Genomic DNA, 27,364 nt, shown 5'->3' with positions numbered 1-27,364 from the left:
CCAAGATGTCATTTTTAGCACTGGAAGAATAAGGGCATGCCATCACAATTAGACTCGCGCTTTTATGTCAGAAACATCCTTGTTGCATCGCTGTGCATCTCAAGCCATTTTAGATTGGACTTTATCTTTACTCGCAGTGGTACTCATCTGTCTCACACCAGATGGCTTTCTACGCTCAGGAGACACACAAACACAAAATAATTCATAATAAGAGCTTGTGGTGAAAGTGTGCTGTTGCCAGCAGAAAGACTGTGTTTTGCTGTTTCACATGGAGGTCAACTCATTGTTTGACTGGAACCAGAATGGAACTCATGAGATTACTGTTATGTTTGAGCACTTTGGTTGTTCCTCATCCTGGGTTGGTCTGCTCTGCACTGGCTCTCTTGATGGCTCTCTTTCCCTGGCTCTCACTTCCTGCCTCGTGCTGTCTCTCTGACTGGCTGGGTGTTCCACCTTCCAGCCAGTGGTCGGCCTTCACTGGTGGCAGACTGGTTTCCACCTTGCCGTTGCTCCAGGGCCTCTCACCTGCTTCATGCTGTCTGCTTGCTTCATGTGGAGCAGCAGGCTAGTTTTGGTGTGTTTTTATCAGTTTTTTTGTTCTAGTTTGTCCTGGTGTAACCGGCTGTCCTGTTTTCGTTCTGTTTAGGAACTTAGTTGTGGTTTTTTTTAGGGTAGCGGTGAGGTGGCAGGACGACAGCCCTGTACCAGGTTGACCTGTTCACCTCACCGTCCTTTTCTTTGTTTGGGCAGGCACATCAGGACCTGTCCTTTGGGCACAGAAGGGGGTTTGTTTCCAGGTTCATGTTTAAATATGTTATGTTCCACTGGGTCGTAACAAGCACAGACATCTACCAAAGCCATAGATACACAATATGTACTTTCACCAATCGCCAATATACTGATATTGTTTAGCATTCATTGCCAATAATCGCAAATTAAAGACCCTCGATTCTGCAGAATATGATCGAAATAATGGAGTAATAAAAAAAAAAACTAATGAGGACAAGCGGCATAGAAAATGGATGGATGGAGAAAGTCATGGTGTATCATAAATATTTCTGCAACGTTATTATCTGACAGCATGTCACTGGACATTTGTTGTATTTCTGGTGGCATTATATTATTAATTGTCATTTAACAATGTCTACTTAAATGATGCCCTGTTACCTGCTGTCAGCTATAACAGTTGAATGATGACACAAGTGATCAGGTTATGTAAATCATGTCATTAACCGTGTAGTGCTGAATGTTAAAAATGAACAAATCAGGCAATTCATTACTCATTTGAGGTCAATACAACATGTCAGTGGGGTAGAATAACAACATGACAACAAACAAGTATTTTGTGCAATTCAATGAAGACAAATTCATAGTGGTTAGCCCATTTAGAGTGTAATTATCTTCAAAGTGAACAACTAAGTAGCTGGGTCAACGTGCGTGGGCATGCACGTGTGCGTGTGAACGTGCGCGCACATGCATGTGTGTGTGTGTGTGTGTATGAGGGAGACAGATGGACGCAGGGTCACTAAAGGCTAATTAATTTCTTTTCATAATTTCTCAAGTGCCAAAGCAATCCATTAGACCTGGCTGGCTATAAATCATCTGCCTCACCTTGTGGTGTGTGTGTGTGAATGCACACTTAACACCCACCAAAAGCAGAGAATTGCCTGAATCACAGCAACTGAATCTGTGAAAAATTCTTAAAATCGTAATAAAATAATGTGATTCAATTTGTATGAAAATGAATCAACAAGACGGACATTTGTTCATTCATTCATTTTCTACCGCTTATCCTCACAAGGGTCGTAGGGGTGCTGGAGCCTATCCCAGCTGTCTTTGGGTGAGAGGCGGGGTACACCCTGGACTGGTGGCCAGCCAATCACAGGGCACATATAGACAAACAACCATTCACACTCACATTCATACCTCATATACCTCATATCTCTCTAAAAAAAGCTTTTGCATACTAGTCTCCACAAAATTATAAATTATTTTTTAGCAAAGGCTATACTATACTACGATATGTATAGTAAACACTGTTGTCTTCACATACAAAAATATTGCTCTGCAAACTTGAATTTGCCTGTGAAGCCTAAATTGTGAGAATACTCTTTTGCATGCGTCTATTAATGCATTTACTGTATATCCAGTGAAATAAAATCTGTTGATTGCATGAAAATGATCAACTTGTCTTCAGTCTCTCCCTAGTACCTGTCTGAAGTTTTCCATAAATTAGCAAACATGTTTCTTCCCATTCAAACACCGTTGCAAAAAAAGATGTATTCACTTCTTTGAAATGCACAGAAATTAATCCACACCATGCTTACATTAGCATAATTCTTTCTATGCTTGTTGCCTCGAGCTCAGGACCTGGTACTCAACCTGAGCTTGTTATGAAACCACAACTCATCCAAAATACAATCAACTTACTACATTTTTAGTTAGCTTTCGATGCAGAGAATCTGCATAGATTTATAACACACTGATAATTCAGTTTAATGAATAAGCCTTTTTTATTTATCAGAGAAACAACCCATGCCAAGGGCCATGAAAAATCAACAATTAATTGTGATGCTCGAGTCATGACCAGAAAAACTGAGCTGTTTTGTAATTGAAGACACAACCGGAAGTTATGAGCATTTTGATCTGAGATATAACTGGTTGTAATGAATCGTTACATTTTTACTGGAGGCTATTTTGGGCCTTCAGTTCAATTCCCAACAGTTATTTGTGAAGAAAAATAAGTCAGAAGTTGATGTTTGATTGTGTAAGTCAAAGTGTTGCGCACTGAAGCATGACCAAAAGCCAGATGGGTGAACTACTCAACCATAGAAAGCAGAATGTTCGAGATGTGCCCACTTTGCTGTGAATAACAATTTTCTAAAATGTGCACAAAGCGAATGCGTGAACTCGATGGGCAGTCATTAGGAACAGCCACAGGATATAATAAGGTCATATGCAAGTGCTATACTATAAAGTCTTAATGTGTTCCATATTGTTGATGAGCAGGATTGGATGTGCAAATGATATGATTCAGTATGGTTTGATTCCATTCAATTCTTTGATGTAAACATTAATGTTACATTATAATTACATGAAAGTGTCATTCTTACAGTATTTTCTAATGTGTAAAAAAGCACACCATTGGCCCTAATTTTATGGCGCAACCCATGCAATGGTAATTTGGCCCAGCGCACCACTGTGCGCAGCCAAATTGGTACACTGGACTGCGCCGAGATGGGCGTGGCGGCGCACCAAGGGAGGTGTCCACATTTTCAGCTTGACGTAGTGACAATTTTGTGATGGTGCAAGCTTGCCACCTCTGACCTGGTGTATTCTTGGCGCAGGCGAAGAATTTAACACCCTGAGCAGTGTTAAATTTGCTTACAGATGCACAGTTATACAATAAACACAACAAACACTATTTAATGTAAGCGTCTGAACCAGAATGTGCATTTTTGTATTAATTGTCCCATCACATCAAATGTCAGATCAAAGACGTCAGGCATAATGGGAACTCAACCTGACGGCAGCTGAAAGATTTTTCAGATCGACGTAAAATTTAATACAAAGTATGACCACATCCATGTAAAGCACATGTGGTGGGTGTGGTTTCTGCCATCACCATTGACCATCAGTGTCGTAATTTGATTGAAGACGGTCACATGTGGTTGAAAACTTATATGGAAGTATAATCCATACCTGAACAATAAGACAAATTGACTGGATAGTCCATGGCTGCAACACTGCCATTACTTCAGCATGTGCATAACAGCCTGTGAATGCATTTTTTGGGGGGACAGATATTGCTTTGGAACCCTACTGTGTGTATGGAGATTTCTTTTTAACATTGGGTAGTGTGAAATGTGTATTTTTGAAAATATTTGTGTTTGTGTTGTAGCTATATTTGTGGAAGAAATATAAATTTTTTTACTACAGCTCTGGTACTATGTAAGTATAGCGGATAGTGTCAGCCTTTCTAACATTCCCATAACATAATGACCACAAATGAGTATCTCAGAGCATGAATATTACATTACTGACTGACTGAAAGTCAGAAGGAAAACATGAAGATTTATGGAGGCCTCCTAATGAGAATCTTGACAGAATTTACACACACTGCATAAATTGCAGTAAGAGATTTTGTGTTCAAAAATGCACAAAAGTACCTTTTTAATGATTTAACCAGTTTTGGGTGTCTTGATGTTATATATGGTGAGGGTGATGATGGTGGTAAGTGTGGCAGAGCTTTGATGGGAAGTGAAGGAAGATGAAGGCTGGCAGCTCATTCTTCCTCTCAAACAACTCTGAGCTTGTCTACTCCTGCTTTCATTTAATCACCACAACTCTTTATCTCTTCAAAAATTAGGTTCTCCTAGTTGTAACACAGTCAAGAATTATTTCATAGGTACCCTTTACTCCATATTTATTATTTCCACAGGGCCTTCTTTAACATGCAGTGATCACACACTCTGCTGATCTAATCAATGACATGTTCAGGGCAGTAGAAGATCAATAACACAGCACCATGTAATCTGCTCCTTAATGTCCGTTACGGCTTGGCTCACCGGACCGCATCGTATGGATGTACCGTACATACTGTAGTGCGTGTGTTGATTTACAGCTGCAGGGTGGCTAGAGTCAACCAGAGGAGCTCATAAATGCATCAAAGTTGGATTATAGGCTGAAAGCAATTTATTCAGCTTGAGATAAGGACTGTGCTTTGGATAGCAATAATTTTTCCTGTCTTTAGTTTATGTTGCATTGAATATCTGACAGCGCGTTAGGTTTGATTGCAACCTCTGTGTTATCGTTAAAAGAAGCTGAGGAGCTCTACGCTGATGGAGTGCTGGCGCCTCAATAAGGTACCGAGAGGCAAAGCCAGAGGAGATGGAGCGACAGACGGAACACATCAGACAACATGCAATACATCAGGGAGCTGGAGACGTGATAAAAAGTGTCCCAAAGGAGATCTATTTCTGCACTCATTGCCCACAACACACCACACTGCATCTGGCTTGTCTCCCTGATGCCTGTGGTTGCACCCACTGATGGTGAAGCCACACTCTGCTGGGTAAGAGTGGGGTGGGCGAGAGAGAGTAAGGATGACTGCAGTAACAAGCGGTTCAGTTCAGCAGTTCACCTGTGCCTCGGCAAATCTGAGTGAAAGTGTGAATTTAAAAATTTGGGTCATATTTTCAACAGCTACGTTGTATAGCATGTTTATAACATGTGTAGCAAAGCCTGTTTTTCAGATCATCGACCTAGGCAAGAAGTTTGAGTGCCTCTTATCTCAAAAGTGTAGCATAATAAGGGTCTAGAGAGACATATTACTACTTTCAGTTGGGTGACATGTCATTACGTTACTGTCCAAAATGGGAATATTAATGTGAGCAATAACTGCACTTTCCTCAAACCTTTTGAGAAAGTTTGTAACATCATTACAAAGTACATTTTGCATAAAATGAACCCTTTAACAAATGTAGATAGTTTGACCTTAAGCAGTGGTCATTCACGTTGATGTGATGCTTCTAATTCAACCAGTCAATAGACGCCAGGTACCCACAGTAATGAGTACGACATAAAAACACATTACATAAAGAACTATACTGGTTGGTGGAAAATGGATTTTGTCAGAAGATAAATATGATGGGTACAGTGGGCAGGGTGAGTCAGATTCTCCCACAGCTGCCAGGGTGTGGACATTCCAGACTGATGCGGTGAGCTTGGTGGATCAGTGCGTCGGGGCCGAGGCGTGGCACAGTCTCGTATGGGTCCCGCACCGTTACAAGCCGCATTGGAAAACATGAGTGCGGCTGTCTTTTTAGCAGCAGTCCATCGAGTTTAAATTCTTGGTACAGCTAAATTATAACGCTATGTTCTATATTCCCAGAAAGGGCAGAAGGGCATTGTCATCTGTTGTCATTAAATCTTAATTTGTGGCTTTTAGGCACCAATTTCTGATGCTACTTCACCCTTGTTTTCTTACACATCCAATGCGGGAGGAAATAGTGTTGTTGCAAAATGGAGGAGAACAAACAACAAGGAATAGAGTAGAGAGTTAATGGCTCTGGACTGTCTAAACAAAAGATTAACATAATCCCCCTTTCAAATCTCACTGTGTAACAGGTGTTTACAGTGATTAAAACCCCCAAATCCTTTATATCAACTGCTATTTTGCACATACAGGAAATATATCAGCAAATGAATATTGTTGAATGTGACTAGATCCAGTATGATCATTTGGTTGACCTGTGATGAAATAACAATAGAATGCAAGGATGAGAATAAAAAAAGATCACACAGCTGCACGCTCATGAAGATTAAATTGAATAACAACATGACATGCAGTGTAATTTATGTCTGCACATGCTCGTGACACTGCTGCTTTCATGCGGGTGTGCATGTATACACCATATGGGTAGGTAAGTCTGCACTGCATGAATACCTGCAATATATTGACAAAGTAGGGGGAGGCAAAGCTCTGTGGATTGTGTGTTGTCAATTCATCCTCGCCTCAGTAGCCCTAATCCTTCTGGAGGCACAGTTTAAAGTGGAATAATGTCTGATTGTTCTGCATGGCTTGAGTCCATCTGCACACAACTGACACAACTTAACAAAAGTCACTAATTTAATGGACCAATTACACAAGACCTAATTGAACTGAATTTGTTTACTTTAGTTTGAAATGAAAATACCTTAGTTATTAAAATCTTCATAAACACATCACCGATAATCCCACTAAGGGTATGCAAAATCACCAGGAGAAGACTTTCAAAAGTGCCTGCCATGGCATGCACCATATTGACAATGTTCATTCATTCATTCATTCATTCATTTTCTACCGTTTATCCTCACGAGGGTGCTGGAACCTATCCCAGCTGTCTTCAGGTGAGAGGTGGGGTACACCCTGGACTGATTGCCAGCCAATGACAATAAACAAATAAACTGTTAGATTGCTGATATGTGTGCTTTCTGCAAAATTAAACCATCCAATCTACCAAACGTTAAACAAGAATCCATGGCAGAGTAAGCTGTTTTACAGAGAAGATATAGATATTTTCATGGACGCATCCCACATACTCAGCTCTTCTGTTCATCCTACAAATGCATGTTCCTTCCAAATGTGGAATTTAACCATTTAAAAATGGAAGGCTTTTCAGTGTGTAAGATTTATAGCTCATAATATTAAAGAATGCTTTAAAAATGTCCTGGATCCAGGCAGTGATACGTAACACCCCCAAAATGTTATCAGTTCTTCCATATCCCATTTCTGACAATTTCTGAAATTTTTTTCCAAATCCATGTAGAACCTTTGAAGTTATTTTGAACACAAACAAATAAAAGATAAACAGATTAAAACCGGCAAAAACACAACCTCCGTGATGGGCTTGCATCCTTGTTTAATTCGATACGGAAACAAGTCCATTTGAGGAGCCAGCAGTTAAACAGTTGAACCCAGTAGAGCTGATCCAAAATGATGAGGAAACTTGGAACATTTTTGACACACTTTAAATAGATAAAACCTATGTGTGCACCTGAGGTCACTTAAAGAGTTGAAATATTATGATAGCAAATACAGTGGAGTGGTGTTATGACTATCATTTCATACGACATTAAACCTCACCCCAACCAGCTTAGTTGGCAACTTTGCTTCAGACTTTAGCTTCATTTAGATGCTAATGATGAGCCACGCTGACGGGATGCAACATAAAGTAATTACTATGCACATTTGATTGTCAGGCGTATGAAAACTACTTAATATTATTGATAATTTAAAACTGCTTATTGAAATCAGAGAGCTTGTTGACTGAACCAAGGCCTTTCAAACATCCATCCATCCATCCATTGCAGGAGGGAAATGGATTGTGTGGTTCACAATTGCGGGGCAACCTAGACCTGTTGCAATTATCAATAAATCAATTATTTACATGATAAATAAAAACTAGGTCGATTATTTTGCCAACCTCGACATGCGCATGCGTATTTGTTTTCCTCCCCTATCTCTACCAAACAATGACAAGAGGTTTCTCTTTGTGCATCTATCACAACACCTGGGTGACAAACGTTACACCTATTAAATGTAAATAGTGTATTCCATTTGCACAATGCTGCTATAAGTGAATCAAGGATGTGTATATGCAGATGATCTGACGTCTGCATTGATATGCATAGATTTTCCATCCATCTATTTCCCATGCTTCTATTCCATTGTATATTTACAAAGGTCACATGTATGATGGAACCTATTCCAGATGTTTGAGAGGCGGGGTACCAGCCAATTGCAGAGCACATATAGATTAACAACTATTCACATTCACACCTATGGATAGTTTGGAGTCTCCTATTAACCTCGCATTGCATATTTTTGGAATGTAGGAGGAAGTCCGGGAAAATCCACACACGGGGAGGACATGCAAACTCCACATAGAGATGTTCCAACAGAGAATGGCAACCACTATAGGCCACCATGCGGCCCCCAGAGAATATTATATACACTGAATAAAGTCAAGCACAAGGGCATCACTAACGGATACTAATAAATGAAGTGAATGAAAACCTTTCTGACTCAGTCCTGCCAGAAGTACACATGACAAGGACAGGAATGACTTCTCCGGGCTCCATGATTGTGAAGGTGTCATCCGCTGAATCATGCGGGTTGAAAATAACAGTGCAGAGGATATTTAAAGTCTGGAGATAGATCAGGTCCTTGGTGAAAGGTATAATTTTAATCAGTCAGTCCGCACTTTTCAGTATGATGTTCATAATTTTAGTTTCCTTGATCATTATGCACAAATGGTTATTCAACAGCTGGTAGTTAATCATACGGTAATTAGGGATAGGTAGAAGAAGTGATTAGTTCATTTTCTGTAGGCTGTAGGTATACTTTATTTTTTTTTATGTGGCATGTTCTTTTAATGGCTGCACGGTGAACGAGTGGTTAGCATGCAGGCCACACAGCTAGGAGACCGGAGTTTGATTCCACCCTGGGCCATCTCTGTGTGGAGTTTGCATGTTCTCCCCGTGCATGCGTGGGTTTTCTCCGGGTACTCCGGTTTCCTCCCACATTCCAAAAACATGCTAGGTTAATTGGCGACTCCAAATTGTCCATAGGTATGAATGTGAGTGTGAATGGTTGTTTGTCTATATGTGCCCTGCGATTGGCTGGCTACCAGTCCAGGGTGTACCCCGCCTCTCACCCCAAGACAGCTGGGATAGGCGCCTCGTGAGGATAAGTGGTAGAAAATGAATGAATGTTCTTTTAATCTGAAGAGGTTTATTTATTATTATTTATATTATTTATTTATTATCCTTCACTTCCTTATATGCAACTTTCCTGATGTTTCAAGTCATTCTGTTTATTTCTATTGTTTATAAAGGACAGGAAACTGAGGCTGGTTAACATTTCGTCTGCCCATTTATGATGTTTGCCCTTTGAGTGGGTGGGGGTGCATGGTGGGGAGGGGGAGTCAACCACTGCAGCCCTCTGTCATTCATCAAAAAACGAAAGACAAAAGGTCTCACAAGGAGCAGTAATTGTACAATTTCAGGGTTTGAGATATGTATTTAGTGCTAATTATCTACATTACACAGCAGGAAGGTGACAAGTGACAACCATTGCGCGTGCAGCTTCCCATTATTCACCAAAAGAGCCTGAGCAGAAAAGGTACCGCAACATCACCATCCAAACTGACTCAGAGCCCAAAGTTAAAAGGTTACTGGAGAAGGCCTGGAGTAATTAATCCTTGTAGCCTTTTCATCTCTGTCAGGCCCTTGCTCGGGTGTCATGGGTTGAACTCTGCTGTTGTCCTGAAATTATTGGAGAATCAAAAGCTACAAGTCATTTCATCGTAGCAGCGTGAAGGGCAAAGCAGCATGACGACAATGAGCTAAAATTAACTTCTTTTTTCACCAGCAAAAGGAAAGTAGAAAAGACAAGACACTGTCAAGCCAAATATAAAAGCTCTGAGAGTGTGTGCATTTCCGTGTGTGTATGTCCAACAAAATCACATTCCATCAGTGGTGGGCAAACAACATGCTGTCATTCACAAACTTCCTCACAAGAGTCTTTTCGGGTTTTAAGAGTGACAGACAGGACTGACATTTGCTCAATCAGCCGGAAGACAGAGGTCCCACTGGACAGAAGTTTAACCTCAGCTAACATTCGCTGGCTTAGTCAACAACCATCCAGAATCTTCCTCACTCTTACTGCTGGAGAGAAGAGGATTCCAACCACCAGGCCAGGCTGGGAACCCCTTTGGGAAGGAAGGGGAAAACTGACTACAGGCCTATTGAATTACATGGAATTCATATTCATGTATTCATCCATTGTGTTGTACTTAGGCTCTTCAGGGTCACAAGTGACCTGGAGCCTATCCCAGCTGGCGTTTTATATATATACGTTTGTGAAAATAATATTGGGATATACATCATGTATCGATATTCAACATAAATATATTGGAATATTTGTTTTGGTCCATATTGCCCAGTATTTCACCACTCTATTTATCATAGAGATTGTTTGTATGTTATATTCAACTTTACAAATAACTAACACCACAGTTAGTGTACACACCCAGTGAGTGTGATATTTTTCTGATTACAGTGAAAATGTATGCAAAAATGCCAACATTTCCTGGTTAGTATATAACATGACATACATTTTGTCATGTTATTAATACACTGCATGAGTCCAACTGTGTCCTTAATGTGTTTTTATCACAAAACATCCATTTTGACAGTCTGTTAAGATGGAAACCAGAACTGGAAGTCACTGTGCCGCAGGTCCGTCGCCTGGCTATGAGGTCATCAGTGGTTGACTAGTTCTTTGCTAACTAACACAGCTATGCCACAAGTCTCTGCTTTTCTTATTGCAAAAATATCCGACAATGCAGCCAAAGAAAGTTGCAAGTGCCAGCACTTTGGTAACGACGATGAGAAACTAAAAAAAATCAAGAAATGCAAAACACAAAGGTGGTGTTTTCCAGATCGCTCGCCTGCCTTATAGTCAACAATTAAGTTTTCAAGCAAGGTAAAAGCGATTTGTCATTTACATGTACGTATTTATGTGCATCTTGAATTGTTTCCTTTATGTAAAACTGTAATTGGAATACTATAAAATGTTTTGTTGTTAACTAAACAGATTAATTGGATTTGTATTATTCCATATGGGAAACATTTATTCGATTCGAGTATGTTTTGGTTTGAGTCAGACCCTCTGGAAGGGATTATTACGCTAACCAAGGTTCCACTGTTGCCTAATAAAAAATGCACATTTTCTGAACAAATACAGGGCAAAACCTGTGTGTTGGATGATGAAGCCTACCAGTGTCTAACTGTCAGCATGTCATATAATGTTTCAGAATCATTTATGATGCACAAACAAAAAAAGGAAATAAATAAATAAATGCATAAATCATCTCCCAGATGATTTATGCATCCCAGAAAGGCACTGCAACATGCCTACACGATTTCGCTTAAACATTCATAAGTAGACACAGGAGAACAACAGAATTGATATTTTTCTATTTTCCTTGGGCTAAACACACACAGTCACCCTTGTACTGCTTATTCTACACTCTCCCCTAACGTGAGGTTAACTTCCATTACACTTCAGTGCTGACAAAGAGTTTTTGCCATTCCGGGCCACAGAAAATCCTCTTGCTGTCTCTCCATGTACCGATACACTCACTTTCCTCACTGCATGCTCACAAACATATGAGAGGTGAGGCAAGCAGTCGGTCTTCAAAATTGAAATTTGAATTACTGTTTGCATGCAATTGTTGTACAGTGTTCACACACTGCTTTTTTGGAGTAAAAACTCCAAACAATTGAGTAAATAGAAATAATCTTTATCCTTAGAGTGCTGCAATAGATGATACAATTTGGTTTAAATTCCCTTTTGGACTCAAGCTTATGTGGTTTACATTGACTGGGCCTGGAGAGACACATTGCCCCTCTAAGCTAACTCACCATCTAAATGCAAGTATTGATTGTCCTTCCTGAAGTCCCTCACACAGACTTAGTGGGGACACATTAAATGTGTTAAAAGTCATTACGCGCTCCAGGCTTCAAATCACACCTTAAAGTGTATAGACATGCCTTTAAGTCTGTTTTTTTGACATTGCCCCTAGGTGTGTACCGATGCCTTCTGTGTGTGTGTACTGATGCATGTGTGCACAGCATAGCCGCTTTGGGGAGTGGGGGTGCATGCGTATGTTTGTGTTCGGCACACGCAGAGACATTGAATCTGTGTGTGATCGTGACAGTGTAGTTGTGTGTGCGTGCGTGTGTCTGTTTGTGCACAGGGTGCAGGCTCACCCTCTTGCTACCCCGGGGGCTCACAGCCCATTTCCTGTTGTGCAGTGTGATAAGTTTCCCTGTCAGATCCTCCCAGCACCACTATATTTCTGATAAGCTCCACTGCTAGTTTTCCCGACCTCTGGCACAGAGATCAATTTGAGATTGATTCGGAATGCCCTGCTGGGCCGAGCTGGAAGATCAATTTGAGATGGATTGTTCGCGCCAGGGGGGCCAATGACACGCAGCGCACTGCTCACTTGCTTTCCCCTCCATGCTTTGCTTTCTTCACCCCTCACTTTCCCCAACCGTTATTTCTATTGCTCTCTGCATTTTTCTCCCCGATCTACTCCTCTTTCAATTGTTTCACACTTGCCCCCTGCACTACACTTCATCTATCTTTCACGCCTGTGTGCCGTGTCCCTTTACTTAGGCCTCCTCCGCCTGCTTTGCTCTTCCCCACCTGTTTCTCTTACTCGTCTTTTCTGCCTCCAGTGTGGGTTAATCAGTTGGGAAAGAGATGACTTCATTAGAGGGGGAACCAGCTTTAGGGGTGATAAGCCTGCAGGACAGCAGTGATAACTCATCAGGCTAGACACATCAACAGATCGTTTACAAAAAACATTTGGTATGTTTATTTTAAAGTAGAAATAAGCTGAAAATATGCAAAATAACATTATATTGAGTAATGATCAGTACGTAAATAAGAGGGTGTTCATTGAAATATTTTGAAAATGAACATTTCAACCGGGCGGCATGGTGGTCTAGTGGTTAGCGACCAGGGTTCAATTCCACCCTCGGCTATCTCTGTGTGGAGTTTGCATGTTTGCATGTGGGTTTTCTCCGGGTACTCCGGTTTCCTCCCACATTCCAAAAACATGCTAGGTTAATTGGCGACTCCAAATTGTCCATAGGTATGAATGTGAGTGTGAATGGTTGTTTGTCTATATGTGCCCTGTGATTGGCTGGCGACCAGTCCAGGGTGTACCCCGCCTCTTGCCCGAAGACATATGGGATAGGCTCCAGCACCGCCCGCGACCCTTGTGAGGAAAAGTGGTAGAAAATGAATGAATGAACATTTCAACCTTCAACATTCTAATTAGAATATTTGTGACTTTTTGTGACTTTTTGCTACTTTTTACTTTTAAGAAATTGTAGCATTATATTGTAGCATTATAATATATCCATTCATCTTCTGTACCCCTAGGGTTGCGGGTATGCTGGAGCCTATCCCAGCTGTCTTTGGGCGAGACGCGGGGTACACCCTGGACCTTATCTCGTCTTAAAAAGAAGAACCGTGACACTACAGCAGCTAAAAAATGAATGTTTTCCCCACAGCATCGGCACCATCTTTCCTCGCTTCCACCAAGCTCCAGTCTGACTCATGACCTTATCTCTCCCTAGCATCATGTCTCCGTCATATCACTTGATCCTTTCTTCCTCTGAGCTGCCTCACCGCTGCCGTTTCTGCGGTTCAGTGAAACCAGAAGATGTACACCGCTCCCTTTTTTCCCCCTGCATGGTGACCTTTTCTCCAGCAGTACATCCACTTGTGACTGCCCTGACCTTTACCTTCACTACTGCCCACACATCGTCTAGAACTGCAGAGAGGAAGTCATCTGCATCCGTACAAAGAGAGTCGGCTGCTGCAGGGACCAGGTGAGGAGATGAATGCTGAAATTTAAGGAAAGTGTAGCGTCTGCTTTGATTTGACAGCTCATTTGTTGTTATTTTTTGTCAGTACACAAGCAAAAAAAAACAAAACTGAAATGCATCTGCTTGAGGATGGCGCTTGAGAAGCCTGCAGGGATCCGTTTGCATCAGAGACCTGAAGTGCTTTGATTGTTGCAGCGGCCACAAACATGCACATACGTGTGAGGTGGCGTATTAAATCCTATAATAGGATATATGTAGACTGTCAAACATGAATGGACAGCCGCGTGATGCATGTCCATTAGATAAATAGTATTCAAGTATAGTTCAAAGAAGTTGGTAGTTTGAAGCTAATCAGAGAGACATCAGACTGTTCTTCACCTGGTTGATGTTTTCTCTCAGCGCCATGTTTGTTATCTTAATCGAAACCTTTTCAGGCAAATGAGCTCAACTGATTACATTGATGTAAGTGTTTACGTACATCCAAGCACAGCGGTGCACTTTTTGTTTAACAGACAAATAGTAACGCATGCAGAATTACATGTGAAGTTTTGTTCTGTTCAGCTCATGCTGAAAATTGACAGAGGGAAAAGGGGAAAGAGGTGTGTGTGACCGGTATAATATACCGGTATAGATTCCTCCAAGGATAAGAACATGACATATACTGGCAGAAATACTAAATGTAAACAAGCCGAGTTGATGACTCTGCACTGTGGTGGATATATATAAGATGAATGAAATGTTGTCATCATGAAGAGAAGGAGCATTTGTGTGGGGAAGTATTTACTGGGCGGACCGATCGTGTCGTGGCACAAAATCATTCTAAACACTGAACAATCCTCTTCCGACCTAAACAGGCTGAATTGGTGATAAATAATGGTGGAAGTTGGCTGGATCTCCTCTTCCAGGACGTGAATAGAAGCTAGCAGGGTTAGCTTGTATGGTTGTGTGTGCATAGGTGACTACATCTTCCTTTTCATAACAATTGCAATAAACTATTAGGTTATGTTGAATTACAGTGTATGGGTTGAACTGTTTTGTTTTAGTTGGCTCAGTCAGGTACACCCTGGACTGGTCGCCAGCCAATCACAGGGCACATATAGACAAACAACCATTCACACTCACATTCATACCTATGGACAATTTGGAGTCTCCAATTAACCTAGCATGTTTTTGGAATGTGGGAGGAAACCGGAGTACCCGTGCACACGCGGTGAGAACATGCAAATTCCACACATAGATGCCCGAGGGGGGCATCAAACTCAGGTCTCCTAGCTGTGTGGCCTGTGCGCTAACCACTCGAACGCCGTGCAGCCTATGAAAGATTTTTTCAATTAAATATTTCCCTCGTTTTCTCCTGACAATACATAAAGATACACTTCATTTAACTTCGATTTTGTCAGGATGAAGACATCAACTCAGTGGTCTCGCTTTAGATATTCAATGAGGAAACAGTCAATGCAATTAACCACAAAACAAACTAACAGTAAACAGTTTGCCTACTATTACTTTTAGAATAATTTATTTTTCCGTCACTCACATTAGCTTTAATATAAAAAAGTATGTATCTGAGTCTGCATACAGTAGTATATTTTTCACAGTCTAATTTCCCAGTCATTTATGTTGTGTGTACAGCTTTTTTTGTATGTAGGAGGTAGAACACATGGAAACCTCAGCTGTTACGTGACAATCAAAGCAATGTCACTAGAATATGTTACGGCAGATTGATGTTGTCCAGACAGGCAGATTGACCTCAGTTGCTGTCTGATTTTTGCCCTTTGCATTTTTCCTCATTTTAGGTGGGTTTACATATATCAGCCAGTATAATATGTCAAAATAAGTGACATGCATTACACGGGAAGACGTGAAATGGAGTAAGATTTGACTCTTAAGCTGTGAAAATCTGCATATTAAACTTCAAACAAATGTTGGCCATACTTAACCTTGACTGGATTTAGTTTTATTGTTGGGGGTCTTTATTTTCATGGTTCCGGCCATATAGCTCCATGTGGTTAAGCTAACATATAAAGTGACAGCTGATAGCTAATTTGTGCTCATGGTGACATGCATGTATTGTAATACACTAGAATTATTTATTTGAAAGCTGTGAAAGCTTACACGTGTCTTACGGAGCTTTGTAATGTCTGCCATTAGATTAGCCTGTGATTTGTGGCCCACTGATGGAACATGCATCAGTGTTGCACAATCCATACGATGATACCTCCATCAATCCTGCCCCACCTTTAACCTCTCTGAGCTTTTGAAGCAGATGGGCCCGCTGCCTGGTTTCCATCCTAACTCACAGTCCTCCATGAACAACCTCTCCAATAATTCAAACACATGAGCGGATGAAACATGTGCACCCAAATTCCAGGCAGCAGGATGCTCTGCCACTCATGGCCACCTCATCATTATTTTCTATGTCTCTTTTGTATGGCAAAATAAACCTTTATTCTACTGCCAAGTCTACGACTACAAGGATTCAAAAAGAATGTGACCTAAAATAATGGATGTTTTGTATCTAGAAGATAGATTTTAGCCCTCTAATCTTGCCTTTAAAACTGTAATGACATGGAAAGATAAGACAAAAAAGACTGAAATCATTACAGACCAATTATGCAGTTAAAAATACAGTGGAGCTCCTGTTGTGTAACAATTTGGTGGACCTCTGATATGTTCAAAACAATATTTCTCATAGGAGATCATTGAAAGAGAATAATTTGTCCCATCATTTTGCCTTTGTTGTGTAAAAATAGATTAAACTCTGTTAATATGAACATCTTATTACGACAACCACCGTTACTGTATTTGTAAAACCATAAATGTGTAAAAGTAATATGCTCAACCAGAAATATTTATAACTTCAACTTTTCTGTGTTTCCACATTTAACCTGCAGTTTCCAAGTCAGTGATTATCACAGACACACCAAGGCACACTTCCACCAGAGCATCTGAACCTTTCCGTACAACAGCTTTTGTAGTGGTGCACTGAGCACACGGAGGCTACACCAGCATCTGAGCTGTGAAACATTAGGCCTGCTTATCCTTCTTCCCACAGCTGGGGCATCGTGACCTGGGTGCGTGTGAGACACATGGACAATAAACGATGACAAAACCTTTATATTATCAGGTTGAGGCTGGAGCAAGTGGCCAAAGGGGAGCTATGAAGGAGTGATTATGGGGGAAAGATAAATCTCTCTGTGGTTTATCTCAGTCAATCATGACCATGATAATATAAAAGTTAGAATGTGTTAATGTATGAAACATATGGTGGAGAAGTGCAAAATACAGTAATAAAAAGTAAACTAATTACAATTAGACCACCAAGAAGGGGATAGTTGGATCAAAATAAACTGACGAGATAATACATGATACCCATGAGAACCAGACATAGTCTTATTACTTTTAAAACTATTACATTGACATTATACATGGCTGGACAAACAGACTTTTTGAATTTTTTTTAACTTTGCATGTGTGACCTCAATATATACATACATATATATATATATATATATATATATATATATATATATATATATATATATATATATATGTAAAAAGTTGAACCTGCCGTACAGCTGACGCAGCCGGAGCTGGAGCTGCGATCCAGTGTGACCTCGGGGTTATGACTTCAAATGACTTACTTTTGTAAGGCGGGTGCATGATAATATTACAATTTTCTAGGGGTGCACCGTATTAAAAAAAAAAAAAAAAGATTGCAGTTGAACTTAAAACTTCCAGAAAGTCTACCTATTCTGCTTTAAATCCATGTCAACTGTATGAATTATCAGGTGGGTTCAGGCTGTATACATCACGGCTGATACCTCAGGTGTGTCCCAGTTGTGGTAGTTTGTTGTGTGTGTGTGTGTGTGTGTATGTTGTGTGACTAACCTCATTAATGCATGACTGCACACTGTTGAATAACAACATGGAGGAATGGGCAAATAGAGTTGTGGGGGGGGGCAGAGATGGTCTGAGACTGGGTGACAGAGGAGGTAGGAGCCTGGCAGGATCAACTGCTCTAAAGACATGTTTGGGATATGATATATATAGCATGTGTCAGCCTGTAATATTTACACGTAGGTACATGTAATTGAGCTGCCAGCGATATGAAACTATCCGTGTTTATTTGGGAGTTGCAAACATATGCGGAGTCCCAGTTCTGAGGAAGCACAGGATGCTAATGAGATGCGCTCATTAAGCTCGGGGCAAACAAGTTATTACATCTGTTAATATTATTTTTCTTGTACTGTTTGTTTTATTGATCTCTTTGGAATGTTAGTGTCCCAGGGAGAAAGCCTGTATTTGAATGTATCTTTTAATTATTCAACATTCACTGGCAACTCACTATTTTTGCAGCTTGTGTGGGAATGTGACTGGCTCGTGGACATGGGATGCGGTTTAAAGAGGGTGCTGTAGGTAAGATGACTACAGACACAGCTACACGTGTATGGTGGCTGACAGCCATAAGGTACCCCACTGGATATTCTCACATTTTGAATGATATATGATATTATGTACGTACATCAAGGCTGACATCTCTGGTGAGTGTAAATATCCATCCATCCATTTTCTATACCGCTTATCCTCACTAGGGTCACTGGTATGCTGGAACCTATCCCAGCTGTCTTCGGGCGAGAGGCGGGTACACCTTGGACTGGTCACCAGCCAATCACAGGGCACATACGTATATAACCATTCACACTCACATTCATACCTATGGACAATTTGGAGTCAACAATTAAACTAGCATGTTTTTGGAATGTGGGAGGAAACCGGAGTACCCGGAAAAAACCCACGCATGCACGGGGAGAACATGCAAATTCCACACAGAGATGGCCTGAGAAGGGTATCGAACCCAGGTGTTTAACCGTTTTGCAGCCATCTACATATTGTTGCATATAAATATAGGTGTTCTTTTTTAGGATGCAATAAAAAGTTTATTAGATGGCTGTAGATCCAAAAATGTAAGCCTGCCCTTTGAGAACTTAAACTGACCAGGCGGGGCCTGCTCTGCTCCCCATCTCAATACACACTCTAACTGTGACATCATAGCCACAGTGGAACCTGTCTATCCCGATATCCCTCTGACATGTTGATGATGTTGGTAAAGGAGAAATTAAAACCAAAAACTAACCATGCACGTGTTACTCACTAATGTGAGTGTGAATGGTTGACTGTCTTTATGTGTCCTGTGATTGACTTTCAACCAGTCCAGGATGGAGTCCGTCTTTTTCCCGAAGTAAGTCAACTGGGATAGGCTCCAGAAGAAGATAGAAGTGGTCTAAAGTGTTTGTCTGCTAATTAGAGGCAGCCCAAAAGAGAAGACGAGCTGCATTGACAAGTGGAGTGCATATTTATGTAAGTTATACAGGGCTGCTTGTTAGACGCCAATAAAAGGCTGATTTGTGCACAGTCATCCAGCCTCATCGTCATTCCACTGGCATAACAATATTTTATAGTCTTGTCTTGTCTCCCGTCTTGACTACAATGACAACAAAGCTTTCATACATGCCCAAACCTTACAGTTGATAACCACCAAAAAATACATTTGTAATGCGTGCATTTTGTTAGTCGCTGTGTTAGAATCCAGTGCCCTTCAAGTGGAGGAATGTGCATTTTGGAAGAGGTTAAAGGCTTACCACAAGTCTGTGAATGCATCTCGACTAATTCTGACTTCTGGTTGGATGGGCAAGGCAAGTGAAACACAAAAAAGACATCTTGTTGAGTGTGCTACCCGTGAATAAGTCTCTAAAAAGACAATTCTCAGAAGAAAGTACTTTAATTCTGAATAGACCTATTGTTTGCCTTTAGTGCAAACAACAAAAAATATAATGTTGAAAAACAAGCATTCAGCTTTTTCTGAAAAGTACCCTGCAGCACATGAGATGGTGAGGAGGTGGAAGCAGTTTGCAGATGGAGAATACATGAAAGAAACGTTCATAGAAATATCAGAGCATCTATTCAACTGACAAAAGTGCATAGGCCTACTTTGAAATCATTTAAACACTGAACTATGGAGGCTTTTTTGAGTCATTACCATATTTGTGTAAAATTAAACCAGACGTGGGTGACTTTAACATAAAAAAGCACATCATAGTTCACATATCTGCATATCAGTGCTGTTCAATATCAGTTATATGACTCGATTCATCACAGGCAATGCTTGCGCTGAATTAATGTCATCAATTTGCCTACTGGTGATGTTTGTTGCTATTCTATTACTCCTGTCCTTTACTGTCTTTGCACAAATCAAGCACATGGGTGAGTAACCCAGTGTCAGTGAAGGCAACGGAATATGTCCATTCAGATTTAAACTCGATTTTTTTCTTTTCAGGGACGTATTCATGATTGTGGATAGCATACCGTAGGGGTAGCACACGCTCTACTTATGTTACGTTCAGCTTGAAAAATAGAAGGTGTATGTCACAGAAAAACATTGCAATTATACTTTATAATAGGATCAGTATGATTGATAGGCTAATGATTTTGTCATCTGATTTTGACCCACACTTATCAATCAGACTCAATCAGCCGCTTATCCTCATTATGCTGGAGGCTATTGCAGCTGTCTTCGAGCGAGAGGCGGGGTACACCCTGGACTGGTCGGCAGCCAATCACAGGGCACATATAGACAAACAACCATTCACATTCACATTCATACCTATGGACAATTTGGAGTTGCCAATTAACCTAACCTCCATTGTTATATTATTATTTATGATATCCCAAGTACCGCCATAAACACACATGTTCAATTGTCATCATCAGCTTGATGCCAAAACATTTGACATCTACATCTGTAAATCCCACACGGAATAGAATGGGCCCATACTGGTAGGGTCCACTACACTGCGCTTCTTACTCCGTTATCCCGACTCCTCATCACTGTATTCAATCAGCAGCAATAAACCACAATCAGACGTTATTATAAGTGTGCACTACATCAGCAGATGGATGAAAACACTGAGTGGCGCAGACAGCACATTTGGCTAAAATCAATAGCATACTACGTACTCAGCTGATATGAACCATTAAAAAATAATGCTAATCGATTGCAATGCTGGTGGAGCAATCAATTGAGACGCAGATTAAGATCTGCAACAAATAACACAGCACGAGATTATGTCAGCATGTGGATGGGGAGTCTTTGCATGTACGTGTGTGCTGTGTGTTCATATGTGGTTGACACTCACCCGTAAGTGCTGTTGCTGGCCCGTTTGTTCGGTGCCCTGGAGCGACTTGACTTGAGTTCTCCGCTCATGCTCATGTCTGCAAGCAAGAACCAATCATTAACGTTATACTGAAACAGTAAGAGAGACATCACAAAGCACAGGAGGGTTACACAGTAAGCAGAATATGAATATGATACTTACTGTTAAGCCTTAAATTATTCAGTTTGAGTTTAAGTGAGTTTTGGTGAATGGGTAGTTTGAAATGACTGAGGAAAGTGGCAAAGGATGTAAGGGGCTGTGTTAGGTACAGTAATGCCTCTTTTTTCTGCAGTTGATTGGTTCCAGACCTGATTACCGATTGTCAAACTCACAATTTCCCATTCTGATATCAACTGATACCAATACCGATATGTGTAACATTCATTCGTTCATTTTCTACCGCTTTTTCCTTGCCAGTCAATCACAGGGCACATATAGACAAACAACCATTCACACTCACTTTCATACCTATGGACAATTTGGAGTCACCAATTAATCCAGCATGTTTTTGGAATGTGGGAGGAAACCGGAGTACCCAGAGAAAACCCACGCATGCACGGGGAGAACATGCAAACTCCACACAGAGATGGCCGAGGGTGGAATTGAACCCTGGTCTCCTTGCTGTGAGGTCTGCGCGCTAACCACTAAACCGCCATGCTGCCCGATATGTGTAACATCACATATATTTTTATATTGAGCAGTGTTTCTTAATTATTTTCTCTCATGCCCCCCCCCCCCCGAAATTTTTTTAGTGCCACCTGGAATTGAAATACTAGAGAAACTGATAATATTTATTCATTTATATGTACTGTACAGACTGAACTTGAAAATAAAACAAGGAAAATGTGACAAAATGGAGAGCATAGAAGCGTATTCGGGAGTACTAAATAGTATACTAAATTTGTACATGTTGGCAGGTCTGCCCCCCTGTTCAGTGGACAGCCTAAATCCATCTGTTTATAAATTCATGCAATTGAAATATGTTGTGATCATTTCATAATAGATTAAGACTTCTGTTTTGTTCCATAATTGAAAAACTTAACGGCTAATTTAGTACTAGCACTGCACAAAAGTACCCTTAGCACTGATGCTAACATGAAAAGAGACACTGTTAGGCCACTGTTATAAACAATTCTGTTTGCCATCATTTAACATGCTAATGACTATAGGGGTGGCCAAGTCTGACAGAGGTTGTCCTTCACATTCACCTCCCAGCACTTACTGTTGATTAGTCCTGCCATCACAAGCCAGCTGTTCACCTTTGTTTTTGTCTCCTGTCATTCACATCACTAATGCCCTCCTTTGTTTCTCTCTCTTTTACCAACACCTCTGTGCGTGTTACAATGGGACAACTCTCTGGTAGCTTTGTATCTAGGCTGTACTAAAATGTGATTTGCAAGGAGGACTGATGAGAGGAAGACATGGACAGATGGGTGCTGAATGGAGTGTGACTTGGCCAACTGCACATACACTCACACAGTGCAGCACTCAAATGGCTGCGAGCAACAATTAATTAAGTGTGGTTTGCAAATGCGTGCAAAAAGACACATGTCTGTGCCTTTGCCTAGCACAGCAGAGCTACATTTGCAACACTTTGGAGCTTAACAGAGGTGACCTGCTGGGCGACTGCTCTGTTTCTCCACTGGTGCATCATCATTGCTGACATCTGAGCCCTACGTGCACCGCATGCACTGAAAACGACTATACTATTACAGAGCCCAGCAACAAAAAAACTAATAAAATATAATGGCTTGTTTTAAACTCGTATTTACTGACCAATATTCCTTGTTGAATACATTAAAGCTGAATACTGTGATGTTGTTATGCATCATAATTTGGCTTCAATTGCATGGGGACCTTGTTAAATCCACTTGAAACAAGAATGGTGAAATCATTCATCTGATTGTATGAAAGGTCAAAACGTATATTATGCACTTACAAACCAGAATCTAGGGTGGAAAACAAAGTCTCACAATAATATGACGTACACCTACATCTTCCTATTCAGCTGACAATAATGACACTGCAGATATTATATTAGGTTCCCCTACACATCTATTGATAGCTAAGATGGGAGTATGAAAAATGTTGCCTTTATTAAAAAAACATTTCTAATACTAATTAAGCAATGTCAAAAATAAATAAATCTCAACCCCGCCGAGTGGTTAGCGCGCAGGCCACACAAGGGTTCAATTCCACCCTCGGCCATCTCTGTGTGGAGTTTGCATGTTCTCCCCGTGCATGCGTGGTTTCTCCGGTTGCCTCCCACATTCCAAAAACATGCTAGGTTAATTGGTGACTCCAAATTGTCCATAGGTATGAATGTGAGTGTGAATGGTTGTTTGTCTATATGTGCCCTGTGATTGGCTGGCGACCAGTCCAGGGTGTACCCCGCCTCTCACCCAAAGACAGCTGGGATAGGCTCCAGCACCCCCGCGAACCTTGTGAGGATAAGCGGTAGAAAATGAATGAATCTCATAAACATAAACATAAACTCGGCATGACACTTTGCGTATCCGGTATATGTACGGTTAAGCCACACATTTCACTCCACACTTCTCAGAAAATTGGCGTGCTACTATGGCTTTGCAGCATGTTTTTCAAAACAGCTTTTTCTCAGTAGAAAAAGAAAACATCTCACTCCGATTCACCTGTGGTGCTTCTATTCGCACACACACAAACAGTCCACCTTAAAGGTCCACCTTACAAATAAAAAACTCTTTTTTAACTTTGACTTGCTGCATTGATTGGCTATGAGCCTAGAACACGGGAGCTACACTACAATTAAAATGATTTTTATGGTCATGGTATCAAGTAAAGGCCACATGGTGGCCTGGTGGTTAGCATGGGGGCCACATAGTCAGGAGATCGGGAAGACCTGGGTTCCATTCTCCGCTTGGACATCTCTGTGTGGAGTTGTGTGTGTTGCATGTTCTCCCCGTGCGTGCGTGGGTTTTCTCCGGGTACTCCGGTTTCCTCTCACATTCCATAGGTATGAACGTGAGTGTGAATGATTGTTTGTCTATATGTGCAATTGGCTGGCGATCAGTCCATGGTGTAATACGCCTCTCACCATAAGACAGCTGGGATAGGCTCCAGCATACCCCCATGACCCTGGTGAGAATAAAGCAGCATAGAAAATGGATGGATGGGAATCCAGTATTGTGCTGAGAGTGTTTTCCACCTCTCCATTCAACTAACACATCTTGTGATACAGTATAATGGTTCAAAGGATGTGTGGATGCATGGACTTCATTCATTCATTCATTTTCTACCGCTTTTTCCTCACGAGGGTCGCGGGGGGTGCTGGAGCCTATCCCAGCTGTCTTCGGGCGAGAGGCGGGGACTGGTCGCCAGCCAATCACAGGGCACATATAGACAAACAACCATTCACACTCGCATTCATACCTATGGACAATTTGGAGTGGCCAATTAACCTAGCATGTTTTTGGAATGTGGGAGGAAACCGGAGTACCCGGAGAAAACCCACGCATGCACGGGGAGAACATGCAAACTCCACACAGAGATGGCCGAGGGCGGGGACCGAACCCTGGTCTCCTAGCTGTGAGGTCTGCGCACTAACCACCAGACCGCCGTGCCGCCCGATGCATGGACTTATATGTTTTAATCGAAGCTGATGGTCGCTTTTAAGTTTCCTAGAGATAGCTACCCCTATACATGAGGGAGTCAATCATTTTTACTAACTCTCTCGGAAGATCATCAGGTAGCAACCGCCATGTGTGCAGAACAGAACAGAACTCTTTAATACTGATTTGACTTTCCTGGTCACACTTAAACCACTCTCCTTCCCTGTCAGAGCCAGTCAATGTAAGCCGCTTGTTTTACCTCACAAGCAGATGGACGGTTTTAATTATATTTAGTAACATAAATGGCAGCAGTAATAATTTGTGCCAAATGCATGTGCACATGCAGCGTTTACTTTAATGAATTTTCTCAAATTTATTTTTCTCCCAGTGCACATTCTACACACACTAACATGCATAACATGATAGAAATTGCAACTGTATGCTTGTTAATCTGTACACTTTGAAGTCACTAATGTGTGGGAGATGAAATAACAGTGTGATCAGATAAAAAAAAGAAAAATCTGTTTTCATGCCAGTTATCATTCTTGCTTCATTTTTTATGAAGTGGTTAGAACCCTGCTCTTTAATCATTTACATAATTTCCAATTATCTTCTTTTGTAAATGGAGCATAGAAATAACATGTTGCAGCTTGCAGCTGACCCAAATATTGTTTTGTCGACTCTAGCCGGAATTATGCTGCAGCATCAGGGTGCCGACATAAGCGACTCTGGCGTGCCATTGCAACCCCCTGGCATTGGCATATTATATATATATATATATATATAATTATATATTATATATATTTAATTATAGAGTAACCTATAATGTAATAATGTATGATAATATTAGCTGAGAAACCTCTTAGTAAAACTGTAAAAGTTATGAATGAAAATGAATAGTTATTTTTTTCCACGTCTTCATATGTAAGTAATATAGCATTTAATAATATTAAATGATAAAGTGATACATTACCATTAAATCAAGCGAAAAAGAACCCAAGCCAACACATATGAAATGAACAATAAAATATAACATAGCATATCCAAAACAGCATTCTAATCGCATGAAACTAGATACCCAGCACATATCATGAATATATTCAGCATCCATATCCAGGACACAATCTAACTTTACCTTACACTACAATTCACTTTTGCTGCATCCTTTATAGCTTTGTTTGAGAAGAGCACTGCTCCTCAGTCCATTAAAGTTCTAACTCTTCTATAAATTGTGCTCACCGATAAGACTGCCTTGACTGTGATGATTTACAATAAGAAAGGCTTTCATTCCTCCCCGGACCAGCACTACTTTAAATACAGTATACAGGCTGCAACAGTGTGTCGTGAGCCTTTAAACACAGAATGCCTGCTGACCTTGCCATTGTGAGACACAGGTCGGGCTTGTTTCCCCATCATAAATTCTAGTCCTCCTATCACATATCGTATCATCACATTATTGTAGATCAATATAAAAATAGGAAGAAAGCCATAAAAAGCAGCAGAAATGCAAAAGTAAAGGAAGGTACTGTGGAGTGAAAGAAGGAGTTAGTGTTTTAAATGTATATTTTCTTTCTTTTTGAAACACAGTAATTCATGCAAAAATCCCTGAACACACACAAGGACACAGAAGACACAAATGCATAGCCATATACTCACATCTTGGGCTGAACAGGGTCATATCAGGGATGCGAAGCAAGCAGAAGGCTGAGATAAACGATGCTCGCTGAGGACCTCTTTTGCTTGTGTGTCTGACTGACTGCTGAGATACTACTGAGTCAGTGTCAAGCCAGCAAGAGAGGCACCGCTGGGATGTACCAAATGTTTATCTCCGGTAGGGGTGGACAGGGGTGCTCTGAGCTGTTCCATTAGAGAGAGAACATTGAAGAGGGCTGGGAGAGGGTGCAGCTGGTTTTCCCTCAGCAACAGGAGCGCGTCACTGGAAGAGAACACAGTTTTGTGTTCACCATCACTTCACGGTCACTTATGCTGTAGGGGCAAACTCAATTCATAGTAAACACATTGATTTACACATAAGGTTGGCAAGGGGAAGGAGGCTGAATAGGCACTGATTAACAGTTCCGTTCAAGGAACAAAATATAGCAATAGTGACATTACCGCATAGCGCGCAGGCCGCACAGCTAGGTGACCTCGGTTCGATTCCCCGCTCGGGCATCTCTGTGTGGAGTTTTTCTCCAACATTCCAAAAACATGCTAAGTTAATTGGCGACTCCAAATTATCCATAGGTATGAATGTGAGTGTGAATGGTTGTTTGTCTATATGTGCCCTGTCTCCTCCGAAGGCAGTTGGGATAGGCTCCAGCATGCCTGCAACTCTGGTGAGGATAAGCGGTACAGAAAATGGCTGGATGGACATTACCGATAAGTTGAAAAAAAAAATCACATTGTCTATAAATCAATGTTTCTTGTCCTCATTTGGGTCACAAGTGAGCTGAGCCTATCCCAGCTGACTTTGGCCAAAAGGCAGGGTATACCCTGGACTCGTCACCAGTCAATCACTGGACACATGTAGTATAAAATTATCAACAAACAACCATTCATACACATTAAACCTATGGGCTACTTACAGTCTCCAATTAGCCCAACATG

The 27,364-nt window shown here is 41.0% G+C and overlaps 1 protein-coding gene across 1 annotated transcript in view; it reads right to left on the bottom strand.

The window, feature by feature from the left end:
- Positions 1-26,549, bottom strand: part of LOC131139818 (heterogeneous nuclear ribonucleoprotein C-like) — a 36,228-nt gene extending 9,679 nt beyond the window's left edge. Inside the window, exons 1-2 of the mRNA XM_058089722.1 lie at positions 26,414-26,549; positions 21,153-21,228 (exon numbers count right to left, since the gene is read on the bottom strand). Of these exons, the coding sequence (XP_057945705.1) occupies positions 21,153-21,228; positions 26,414-26,435 (98 nt within the window). The 5' untranslated portion in view covers positions 26,436-26,549. The remainder of the gene's footprint in view (positions 1-21,152; positions 21,229-26,413) is intronic.
- Positions 26,550-27,364: the final 815 nt, after the last annotated feature.

Source organism: Doryrhamphus excisus, chromosome 12 (assembly GCF_030265055.1).
Source record: "Doryrhamphus excisus isolate RoL2022-K1 chromosome 12, RoL_Dexc_1.0, whole genome shotgun sequence".
Taxonomy (NCBI): domain Eukaryota; kingdom Metazoa; phylum Chordata; class Actinopteri; order Syngnathiformes; family Syngnathidae; genus Doryrhamphus; species Doryrhamphus excisus.
The sequence above is the reverse complement of the archived record's forward strand: the minus strand, read 5'-3'. Positions and strand labels throughout refer to the sequence as shown.